Source organism: Stegodyphus dumicola, chromosome 3 (assembly GCF_044657685.1).
Source record: "Stegodyphus dumicola isolate Sdum_Otavi_A_Nest chromosome 3, ASM4465768v1".
Classification (NCBI taxonomy): domain Eukaryota; kingdom Metazoa; phylum Arthropoda; class Arachnida; order Araneae; family Eresidae; genus Stegodyphus; species Stegodyphus dumicola.
Window position 1 is genome coordinate 66992295 of NC_140770.1, and position 13524 is coordinate 67005818.

Consider the following 13524-nt stretch of genomic DNA (forward strand, 5'->3'; position numbering starts at 1 on the left):
TCCTTCACGCCGATTGTCACGTATACGTGCCAGCACCGAACACACTTACCTACCGGCCGACACGCAGGCGTGCCAGAGGATTGTTCCGTTCTCTACCGACTGTCACGTATTTGTGCCAGTACTTTGGAACGTTTTTCAAACTATAATTTCTGCCACAAGATGGCACTGTATGTCCATATGGTTTCAGATACATGTAAATTAGACCGACCTACTCGAAATGAGAGAAGCATGACTCACATACACGTGTTTTTGATTATATAAACAAACGGGGAAATAAATGTTTCTGAATGGCGTGATTTATGACGTCTCTTTAAATCGCGCTTTATTCGCGCATGGTAGTTGTTTACTGTAAGTAGAGAAGTTTTATTTGCTCTAAAGCGTTGGGTATTTCAGTTTGCAATTCAGTTTTTAGAAAATAATTAGATCTTGTTAGACGTGAATTCTTTGTTTTTACCGTTGCAATGTCGAAGCGTAGAAAATGTTTAACAGAGCATGAAATAGCAGAAATGATGCAAAATATTTCAGATATTGATTCTGAAATTCTGATATTCTGATATTGATTCTGAAAGATTAAATGAAAGACATTTTCCAAAACTTTGTTCAGAAGAGACTGATAAGAAAATGAGACGACGATGCTTCGTTTGTTCTCATTCCCGGAAAAATCCTCCAAAACGGCAAATGAGTTATTACGAGTGCAAGGAATGTAACGTAGAACTGTGTGTAGATCCCTGTTTTAAAATTTTTCATACGAAAAGAGAATTTTAAGTAATATATTTAGTTTTCAAATGTATAATGTTAAAATTCATAAAATGGTGAGTAATTAAAATAAAATGTGTAAAATATGCATTTAAACAAGAAATAAGGTAATTAAAGTATATATATATAAATATTTATAAAGCCGTTTAAATACTCTATAGAGCATTATTAAACAATGCGTTGATACTTCGGAAATTTCATGGATTTAGGCTTAGTAGCAAAAAAGCCCTTGGCCCTGGAGAGACGCTCGCGTAAGACACTGACGGCCTCAGCGATAAGTGCGCGTTTTCGCTACCCGGCTCGAAGGGGTTAGTTAAATAGCTGTAGTATACGTGGAGAGATTGCAGTTCATGCATTTGGTGACTTCATAATTTGTCTTAAGCAACTTTTTAAACGTTTGATCTCATTTTCACTGAAAGCTGAGGTCTAAAGTTTCTTATCTGAGGCCATCTATCCTCTTCTACACTGCAAAAGAGTTGATGGTAGGTGTGATGACTGACTATTGAATTTATAATGCTTAGCAGGTAAATAAAATGTAGTTAGTATCACATATAGTAAAAAATATAAATCTGTATACTTTTTTTAGCGATTTTCAACAGCAAGTATAACTTAAACTGTTATATGTAATTTGGTTTGGCATTCTTGATTTTTACATAATAAATCATTTTTCTGTTAAGTTATGACCTTTTAATCACTGTTAAATTATGGTGGAAAATATGATTAAAAACTGGCGAGAATAAGTTAGATTATTTTGGTTTGGTACAAATCTGTTCATATAATTTATAGACAAAATACATAAAAAGTTTGACTTTTCAGAGGTGCTTCAGCTTTGAAACATTCCTATTTACTATTAATAGACCTTTTCAATGTAGTTTCTATTGTTGGAAGAAGTGCTGCAGTCCTATTTTAATTACTATCGGTTTTGTTCTCTTGGTCTTCTTTCTTTATTTTTTTGTTTTATAAATGCTGCCCTTGAAGCTCCATTTTGACTTTTGGAAAAGGGAAAATGTCACAGAGAGCTAGATCAATAGAACTAGCAGAATATTCAAGTTTATCCATGCCTCGCCAAAAGAGTAATTAAGATCACTGAATACTATTTTCTCAATCCGAGATCAATTCCAGGTGAACAGGCTGGCTGCATGGTTAGTTTTCAGGGTTTTCCCCCTATGTAATTTGAATACAAGCCAAATTTCTTTAGAAAATCATCTACAAATAGCAGATTCCCTTTAACAGATAGCCATTACTTGCTTTGCCATATTTGAATATAGCGTATAACCAAATCCATCAACTATAGTTGCACAATCTTAGTCATCTCAAGACATTCATGTAGAAAGTTGATTTTGTAGTCTGCCTTTTTTTGGGAGGGGGGCAGTGAATTCATAGAGCACTATTCTTTGAATGTTGAAAAAATTGACTGTAATTTTTGATTTTTTTATCTGCTTCTTCAAAATTTTTTTGCTCACAGAGTTCTTTAGTGTTCTCTTCTTTGCTCTATTGCTTTAATATTTGATCATATTTGCAAACTCAAGCTTCATCACCCACACCGAGAAAATCATTGCTTAATCGGTCAACACAGCATTCCTTCCATTACAAGTTTTGTTTAATTTCATCCAAAAATGTCCGTGCCATACATGTTGGGATGATTTTTGCATTCAGTTTTCTCATTCTTAATTTCATTGATTGAAATAGTCTAAACTGTCATTTTTTCAAAATTTAATTCTTCAAAAATCATTCTTTCACTTGTTAAACATGATGAGTAAAGTTTACATTGATGAGTGGAGTTAAAGCATCCTACACTCACATCATCAGTCATATCTTTCTTTTTTGAAATTTTTAACCCATTTGAATGATGCTGATCACTGCATTGCAATTTCATGTTACCGTATATTCTGCCTTCTGCCACATAATGCACACTTTCAGTACAGAAAATAAGATTGAAATTTGCAGGTGCGGCCTATACGCCGGTTATAAAAATGATAGATCTGAGACTAAGGAATGAGCATAAAAAAAATTTTGAGTTCTATATGTATCTAAATACTGCTTATTTAAAAGAAATGACATACTCTATGAACTTAAAAATTTTCATTACCGGATGACATGCTAAGTTCGTGCTTCATATTCGTCTTCTAACATGCTTCATATTCGTCTTCTGTTATATCATCAGGCGGGCACATCATCGAATTCTGTTTCATCTTCACAATCACTGTTACTCTGATCTGTAAATAGATAACCATCTTCTGTTCCATCTAGATTTTTAGATATACTGCCCTTTTTAAATGACTTTTGAATTATTTCTGGGTTAATTTCGTCCATGCTTTTATTATCTACTCACACACTATTTCTAAATGACATGATGCATTTGTCAATTTTTTTTTTAAACATCCACATATTCCACTGTCGTTTTTAATTTTCTTTGAATGGATTATTGAGATACACCCGTCTAACAGGTTTCCATGCTATCGGAAAAAGTCAGGGAATTCTAAAATTGACTAAAAATTTTAGGTAAAATTCGGGGAATTTCGTATGGCAAGCCCCCCCCCAAAAAGCAAGCTTTGCGCCTTGTTGGAAGCGATCACTTTCTTGGCGAATTATATATTGCCTGAGCATCATTCAGCCAGCTGGCATAGAGCCAATTTTCGCAGCTTCAATTAGATTATCTTTTAGAAACACAAAGCAAGTTTCCAGGAACTTTGGTTTCCAGTAAACTCGAGAATTGAGAGACTCACATGCACATGTGCAGTGCGTGTAGAAAATGCATATTCTCGTATAAAACATTTTTTTTTTAAGTGTTCAGTGCCATGGAGATTAAAATAGCCTTCATGTATTCTATTCTATCTTTTTTATTAATGCCTTATTTGTCATTTTGCAGTAAAATAAAAAAATAGTAATCAGTCACCTAAGCTAACCATTTAATGTAACTATATTTGGCAAAATAATCGTTGATTATTCTAATTAAATTTTTAAGTATTTATCTTCATTTTAATGTTATTCGTATCATTTAATGTTGCTTCTTCTTTCTAAATTTATTTATCATTAGTAAATAATACTTTCAAATTTCAGTAAAGTTTCTCTGACATAATCCTGAAACTAATTTTAGCAGTAGGATGACATACCATCATGAAATTTAATGCACACATTTTTTGCTTATGTATGCTGCTAAATAAATGTAAAATACCTGAATTTATTGAAAAATATTATTAAATCAATTTCTTTCATAGCTTCACAATGTCTGGGGGAAAAAAACAAACAAAAAAAAAAAAAAAACGACATTTTTTAATTGACATTGTGCGGATTCTAATCTCAATCTTCTGTGAACAAAACAACTCCTATTATAGTTATATTATTGATGCTGTGGGGATGATATATCTTATATATATATAAGAGTGAAGTACATTTAACACGAAAATGCTAAAGATGAAATATTGGTTAATATGAAATAAATAATACAACGGTCCCGACAAACTACTATATATTTTCATGCATTTTGTTTCTCTTAACATGAAACAAAAATTGCTTAACACAAAAAGATATCCTTTCTGGGAATGAAAAAAACATGGAAAACACCAACTTCGCAGGCCAGATTTAACAGGGTTCACATGTTTTGTAGAAAGGAGGCTAACTTGGTTTTTAAATACTCTCAGAATAGCCTGAAACATGAGCCAGTTTTGCTTATTTAAACTGCTTTCACCTTCCACCCCCTACAAATGCCACACAAACATCTCATCCCTCATCAGTTGGCTTTGAAATTTAGTGACGAGTACATCACAGTGCGAGTGAAAATCTCTGAGTATGGTAATGTGTTGCACTCTGCATGTCTTTGTCTCTTCATATGTTGCACTCTGCATGGAATTCAGTGACTCCAAGGACGAATGAAAATTGTTTTCGTCATGCATGATAATCAAACGTATCAGATTCTTTGATACCAAAAGAAATGGAGAAGGAGGATATTGAAATTGAGCCGACACTTAATGAAATGCTTGAGAAAGTTTCTGTATTATTGGAGTGTCCTACTGTATTATGGGAAGAATTCATTGCAGTAGTTGATGATAATGTGTGTGCAGGCCTAATGATAATAGACAAAGACATTTTGGAGTTTGTTCAAAGATTAAAAAAAATCATTGATGTAGATTCCGATGACGAAAATGAAATGAATAATGCAGCTCTTTTTCGCATGTCATCTGGAATGAGGAACATCGTAAAGAGAATGCGCAGTTATTTAGACGCACATTTTCCAATGGTGAAATGAATAACAAAATGGACGACATTGAACATTTTGTTAACAATTTGATGCTAAAAAAGGCAATGCAAAAAAAAAAAAAAAAAAAAAAAATCAGATTATTTTCCAAAAACTCAATATAAATGTTTTGTTTTTCAAAAAACGTCAAAATTTGTATTAAATCTCATTAAGTTCTTGTTTCGTTGAGTTTTATTAAATACATGCATATATACATATCTATATAAATAAAATGCACTCTTATAAACCTAATTTTGTTGAATGTATGTTTTATTTTCAATATCCTTTAACACGAAAAAATATTTCAGCCCCCCAAGTTTCGTGTTAAACGATTTTCACTGTATATAATTGGCAGATTTTTGTGTTTTCAGGTGGTACCATAATTAATTTACCTCTTAGCACAGCCAATGTGCATTATGCAGATAAACTGGAATTTTCTTAAAAGACACCTGGAAAACCTTGAAATGTCAGGAAATTTCATTCTCCTGTTTGAGCGGCAACCCTGGTCTAACCCTGGCTGAACTAATGGCGTTAATCTGCCTGGAACAACTGCCATGTCAGCATTACATTCTTTCAATAATTCCTTCATGTTATTCATTATATGAGATCTGAACATGTCCCAGACTAAAGACTTTCTGGATTCTTTAAGGCAAAAAAATGCTTTTGCCTAACATTTCTTATCCACAGTTTCCCGCTATTTTTGTCCATCCATCTATTCTGGTGAATATGAATGAAAACACCATTTTTGAAATTATGTTTTAGCATCATCTTTCTTTTAAAGATAACCACAGGTTTCAATTTTGAGTCATCCAACTCAGCAGGAAAGCATTACGGTAAAGTGAGATCTTTCATGACCTGTTGTTTTTAAGTAAACTGTTTTTGTTTCTTTCGCATCAATTGTTTCATTTCCTATGATATCAAACATTACTGGATTTTCACCTGTATTTCCAGTATGTGACAGTAATTTTTTTTTTTTTTCCCTTCGTAGGTCAATAATATACTTCTGAAAAGTAATCAGCATTTTTTATCTAACTCTTTCAGAAGCCTTTGCAAAACTTTACTTGTGGAACTAAATTATTCCATGCCGTAAATCTACTACACCAACTCAAAGTTGCTTTTGGCTTTGCATTTGAAACCAGCACTCTGTTTGTTTCTTTTCGCGGAAGCCATATTTACTACTAAAAGGAACTCTAGATCAACTGTATTTCAACTAAAGCAAATGAGATTTACTAAAGCCTTTGATTTTTCCTTCAAAATCATGCCTTCAAATGACTATAGAAAGCGAAAACGTCCAACTCCTAATTTCATGAATTCATTCAGATTAGAAATTCATTCTTACTCCTAGAAATTCTACAATAGCATTCTTTTGGACATTCACATTAAATACAATCCACCTTCTTTGCAGGAGTACTTACTCCCTCAGGCATTTAACCCACACACATATTATCGCTTGTCAATTCGGTATACCAATGTTGGAAAGGCTAGGACAAATCTTCAAATAAGTGACTCAAAAGATAAGAGCATTGCACATGTATCTTTCAGGTTTTTTTGTGAAGAATTGGGTGTGCATTATACAACGATATGTGTAAAAATTTTAAAATGTAGGTTGAAATTGTAGATACATGTTATACATCGATGCACATTATACGCAGGAAAATATTGTAATTTCTTACATGGTTAACATAATGCTCTCCATCTAATCCATGCACGAAAAATGTTTAATTAAAAGTATCGTTATTTGATTTATATATGTGTCACAGAAACCAAATATATTCTGAGGACAAAGAATTATCCAGTTTTACCACTCACCTTTCTTTCTGCATCACGCTAGTATTACCAAGTATAGAGAAACAATATCAGTCTGTTAATTTTCTAGACAGAATTCCATATTCAATGGTAAATAAAACTTCATGTAATTATGAATGTGTGGTATGTTTATATTATTTTTTTTATATTTTATCCATTAGACTTCAGTTCCTGTACATGCTCCTGTTGCAGGAATTATTGAAGAAATTCTTGTAGAAGATGGATCAACAGTTCAGCCAGGAATGAGTATTTGCAAGCTTAGAGTTGGAGGTATTTTTTATAAAATTATCTTTTATACATCGATTGAGATAGTTTTTGTGGCATCATTTTGTTATCTTGTTATTCATAATTTTAATTGTTCATGTTTTAAATCCTACAATATTATGTTTCAATACTTTGACAACATATGGTTGCAAAATGTTGCAATGTTGTATTTTGGAAACATAACTGATGTGGGGCCAAACAAATGTAGCTGTGTTTTATATTTAGTACAATGAATTCTATGCTAGTTAAGTAGATGGATTTTCACTGGATAGTTTAAACTCACTTCGATTACTCTCTTAGATAGTTTAAATTATATGAAAATTAATTTAGCAAATTAAAGGGTATATAATATTTTGTATTTATGTATTGTATAACTATAATAAGATTCATTTGTAATAACAATCTACTTTTAATCAAATGAGCACAAATTAATATTTTAAAAATTCAATATTAAAATCAAACATAATCATAAAATACAAGATCCTGGTTTACAAAAAGAGGAGAAAACATTAACAAAATCAGCACCTCCAGGTCAGATTTTTTTTTTTTTAAAATAAATTTTAAATATTTTTCAAGCATTTGAATAAAAGTCACCAAAACATGCAGTCTTATCTTTGAGACAAGTAACTTTAATTCAAAATTAGTTTAAAATATAAAAATTATTATATCTGTGACTTTATGATATATATATGTATATATATATATATATAGGTTTTTAAGAACTTTTCCATCTTTATATTAGCTGGACAAGTGGCAGCTACTTCTAAAGAAGCAGCAACACCATCAGCACCTACAGAGAGTCCAGTTACACCACCTGTTGTAACACCTCCTGCCCCACAAGATAGCACTCCTATTCCTATAACACCACCACCAGTACCACCAAAGCCTTCTGCACCAATTTCATCTAAACCAGTTTCATCAATTAAAATACCTGTAACGCCAGTACCATTGCCACCTGGGCAAGCAGAGTCCACTATAACAGGAAGCAGAACAGAGCAGCGAGTAAGTTTACCATATTTTGCAGAAGAATTATCCAAACTGGGCATCTAAGCATTCTAATTTCAAGCTGAAACTGCAGATCAGAGCGGTTTATAACAGAAGTATTACATTTTCAAGAGGCAAAAAAAAGTGTGTATCGCTCTAGAAAGATTAGCTGTCATATGGCACAATCGCATCATAATTTATATTGAAAGAAATCCAGATTTCAATAAAGGTGAAATAGATAGTTAAAGTAAAAATAGCACACTGAATAAGGATTATTGGAAGTGTTATGGCAATGAGATTCAATTGAAATTTGCAGTGCTAATAAATAAGCCTAATGTCAAAACACACTTTTGAAATATTTCTTTTTTAAACTCTTATTAATCCTTGATATGCCAATTAAGGTTTGGAAAGAAACATATGAATTAACTGTTGTACCGGAATAGTGTTAAAACTGTTAATGCTGACATTAGAACATACAAAAAGGCTCAAAATAAATAAATAACAAAAAAAGTACTAAAGTATTCACCAGATAAAAACACAGATAATATTCTTTTCTCTAAAAGCTTTTTATTACGTATATTTTTTTTAAACTCTTCACAACATCATTATTTTAAAATTTTGGCCACTCATGCACAACTTGCCGCCCCAAAAAGAAGACATTAAAAAAACATAAATTTAAAAAATGCAAAAAATAGTAGCTATATTTTCTGTTTGAAATTTTTAGAGTATTGAAACTATCTTGTGATATTTCTCTATCCCCCTGAATTTTAAGTTTATCAGATCAACACTCTTTCAGTCAACAAAGAAAGGATAACATCCTCCCTGGTGTTTTAGTAAAATCAAAAGATCGCATTTCCCAGCTCAGATAAACTAATTAATCAATGCGATCATATAGTGTAACCCACTTAGAATTATTTTTCCTACTACTTAAGTTACCCAGGTTCGAATTAAGAAATAACTATGTTTTCCATAAGGATCACAAAACAATAATAAATAAATAAAAGACATTCATATAATATTCCAAAAGATTAACAATTTAAATAGCTGGCCAGACTACCCCTAAAAAACATTTTCTGAAAGTTACTCGTTATTTTTCATTTGACAATGTACAACGATCACTATTGTACCCCAGCTACTAGTTATGTAGTTTACTATAATTACACAATTTTTATTTTAATGTCATTTTTTAAAATTTTTCAAAAGGTCCACCAGCGGCCGTGCGGTAAAGCCGCTGAACACTGGTAGTACGGTTCGAGGTTCGAATCCCGCGAATGGGCTGGCTGCATGGGTGTTTTCGCGGTTTTCCGCATGTGTAACATGTATACGAGTTTGCCTTAGAAAGTCATCCACGAAGGCAAACCTCACCTTGGGCAGATAGCCCTTGAGGCTTTGCCGTAATTAAATAACCTAACATTTTTTTTAAATCCTGCTAAAATCATAATGAAACACCTCACAGTTATTAATCTTTCAAACGGATAATCAAGAATTTAAATAAACTGCTTGGTAAAATCTCACATTTATTCTCCCTTAATTTAAGTGATGACTCATGACAATTAAACATTTAAAAAATAAAATTCGTTCCCTCAAATTGGTTAAATCACTAGTAACAAATAAAACGAGTGTAAACAAAAATACATTCGCAGAATCCGCGTACACAACAGTCTAAGGGACTCGGGGTGCTGCGGGATCAAGTCATTAAATCGTCGAAAACATAAACAGCCAAAACTTCTTAGTTGTCAGAAAACCAGTACAAAAGTCTGTGCAAGGCATTAATGGGAAATACTTTTCTCATAGTTCAAGCACAGTACTCTATCGAAGAGCATTCTAACTCAGTATCAGCCTTCCCTTTTATTTCGAAGATCCTCAAGGAGGATAACGGCAAGCAAAAGACGACAACCTACTTTTCCATATTTTTATCAATAATCTGGATCTTCAGTTCGAGCATTTGAACTCAGTTTTCCACAAGGGAGAAAAGCATCAGCGATGAAATCAAAAGTAAAAGTTGCTGGTGAGGGATAATGCTGGACCTAGCCCCAACTCCACTAACACAGATGCAGACACGTGTCATGATGAAAATTTGCAACATGCTCAGACCAGTCCTGCAGCAACCAAACCTCGGGAGGCGGTAGCTGGCCCGCCCCAAGCGGCCGCCTGGCTAACTACGTTCCCTCCTCTCTTAAAAGCAGAAGAAGACTCGAAAATCTGCTAAACAAAATTTGCACCTGCCTCTCGTGCAACTATTTTTGAAAACTTGGCGACACTCAGACCGTCTCTAATTTCACAATTGGCTCAAAATAAGAATAAAATTCAAATTAACCAATCGTACACAAAACAGCAACCCTGTCTAACCACTAGAACAAAAGCAATAAATAGCCTCCAGGTTTTGAAGAAAAATTAGTCCCCTCTTTTACAGAGGCTGTTCACACATTATTAGACGATGTATATTGTATTCACAAAACTAAATTACATAAAATTCTTGTGTTTTTCTATTTGACATTCCTTATTCTGAACTATCTTTCGAAATCTTTTAAAAGTCCGAAAGCACAAAAATCCATAGGTGACACATCGGGAGATTTAGTAGGGATATCGGTGAAGGATATGGCCTTGATACCAGTTTTTTGTTCCATTTCTTTTAGGAAATTTACAGTGGATTTTGATGTGTGACTGTTAGCTTTGTTCTGATGGAGTTTTACAGATTCATGGCACTGTGGCTAAAGCGATGGTATTTCATTCAGAAAAATTGGCGATAAAATATGTTCCTGATAGTATTTGGAGTTAATGTTGACATTTTTTTTTGCACTCTCTTTATATTTAACTTGCCATTATAAGAAAAACCAGCAACAATCATGAATCCCTTAGAAAAACTTTCTTTCGATTCTTTGAACCATGTACTTAAATTTTTTTCTCCCCTTTTATGATAATAAATGGCTCTTTTTTGTTACAATCATTTAAATACACCCATGCTTCATCTATTGTGACAATTGTTTTCCATTTTTCTTTGGATAAGTGTTTCTCATATAGAATTCTGCAGTGTGTCCTGCATTAAGCGATATGCTTTGGAAGAAGATGATGCACATTGCGTTTTTTGCTTTCTTAAGATTTAAATCAATGTTTATCATTTTGTTTACAGTGGACACCAAGCATTTTAATGATTTTGCAACTGTCCTTTGACTAAGGGGATTTCTTTTAACATTAAACAATGTACCTTTGCAATAGTCGAAGATGTCCGTTTTTTCCTTGGATACTTGTTTAGAATTTTTGTCCCACTTGAGGTTCCAATTTGACATTTTTTCCCTTTCTTGTTGATCGTATTACCTATTGACGCTTTAGATATCACAAAACCATGACTCTCACATCGTTTTTGGATAACGGAGTATGCGTATTTCTCTTCTGAAAGAGTGTAAATGTAGCCTTCGAACCACTGCTTTGTTAAATTTGCCATTTTGAATAAAAACAAAACTTTCAAACCACAGACAAAAATTTTGACTTTTAAAAACATAGTACAATTGCAATTACTTCTTTTGCAACAAACGATTTTTTATTACCGCTTACCAAAATCATCTAAAAAATGTGCGAACTGCCTCTGTAACGTGACATCCCGCTCAACATCAAGAATGTTTTCAATCGTAATTCAGTTAGTTGCGACACCAAGGTAATAAACATTTCACGCAGTTCTCTTCTTCAGAAGAAGCTGAAAATACTTTCTTGCCTCCCAAACAAACAAAACACGTGGTCAACCCCAAATATATCAAACTGTACTAAGAATTTTCTGCTAACAAAGAGCTTTACTGAAATCAAGTGAAAGAAGTTTAAACAATACTATATATTAAAAATTAATTCTCAAATATGAACATTAATATTTCACTATTCATTTAATATATTTATTAAGCTCTGTAAAATAATACATGATAATTCTACACAACAAATAGAGGCCATGCCATTGGCCAAGTAATTAAGACCGCTGAATGCTGAAAGTTCAAATTTGATTCCAATCAAATGGACTGATCACACAGTTGGTTTTTGTAGTTTTCCCCAAGTGTAATGAGAATACTACTCAATTTCTCTTAGAAACTCTTCCATGAAGGCATCCCTTCCTGTAGGCAGATAACCCTTTTGCCCTCTGAGGCATTCAAATACCCTAACCTAACTTACCTGAATAAAGAGCAAAGTATTCCTTTAGACTTCTGACAGAATGATTGGTGCAGGTCTGGGGGAATCTCTGCTAGCTTTCTTCGTTGATTGAAAGTGCATAAATAGGAAAGAAATTTACAGTCTATCCAATTATCCAAGTCTCAGTATATTCCAACTGGAATAGATCTTTAATTTATATAATTGGATTTTTTAGACAGCTGATTAGCACTTAATACTTTTTTTTAATTTTTAAGTGCATTTTATATTTTAAACTTTTAAATATATTCTTCTTATTTTTAAACATCCCTAACAAAACTATTCAAAAGCAAAATTCTTAAAAAACATATGTATTTTTTGTCAAGTATAGCAGAACAGTCAAAGTATCTTTAATACTTTGTTTTACTGTCTAATTGTATTTAAGTACTAATTTCATTTTTTAGTGTATATTAAATTTTCATTCTATATATCTGTATTTATATATCTATCTGTCTATGTATATATATATATAAGGAGATAATATAATCAATTAATCAATACGGTTTAGGAAATAAATTATTATTAACTAACATTGCAGCAATTGCGCAAGTAATAATAACTTGTATTCGCACTAAATGGATTTAAGTTCATACAACATTTGATATGCTAAATAGCAGCTATTAGCGCTATTTATCTCTTACCTAATGTACCCACTTTATATATATATATATATATATATATATATATGTTGTCTGGCGGAAATATCTGCCTATCTTTGTTATCTTGTGAAGAAAGTGCCTTGCCATGAGAAGATGAAAAAAATAGAACATTCTGCATGTATAGGTAGTCAAACTATTGTAGAACAATTCATTTAATTTTTACATAAAGAGAGGGTGATTTAAAATATAGGCCAGTGGTCTCAGACTCAAATTGCATGCAGGCTGAATGCAATATCTGAAAACAGCTGACAGGCCAGAATGATTTTTTAACAAAATAAAAATAAAAATTTTAAATAAATTTAAATGTCACTAATGTTTTTATCAAAACATATATAAACAATAGTAATAACATTGGCCACGAAAAAATTCAAATTTATATTTTCTGTGTAAAATCTAAAGTCTGGGAATGGTTTGTTGTTTACTTTTTGTAATTCAAATATATGGACAGCTAAATATTACATTTTCAGATTGACATTTATTGCAAATAATTCTTATATATTTAGTTAAACATTTAACTTTAATATAAGCTAAAATATATTTATATATATCCTTAATGACTAGGAAACTTGGCAGTTAAGATGGATAAAATTCCATTTTTATTTAAATTGATATTTGTGGTCACAAACCACTTGGTGCTAATCGTGTGTATGCAAT

General features: G+C 32.2%; 1 protein-coding gene across 1 annotated transcript in view; it reads left to right on the top strand.

Moving 5' to 3' along the window:
* LOC118192722 (dihydrolipoyllysine-residue succinyltransferase component of 2-oxoglutarate dehydrogenase complex, mitochondrial) overlaps positions 1–13524 on the top strand; it is a 54275-nt gene that overhangs the window by 14221 nt on the left and 26530 nt on the right. Inside the window, exons 7-8 of the mRNA XM_035363730.2 lie at positions 6958–7066; positions 7803–8062. Of these exons, the coding sequence (XP_035219621.1) occupies positions 6958–7066; positions 7803–8062 (369 nt within the window). The remainder of the gene's footprint in view (positions 1–6957; positions 7067–7802; positions 8063–13524) is intronic.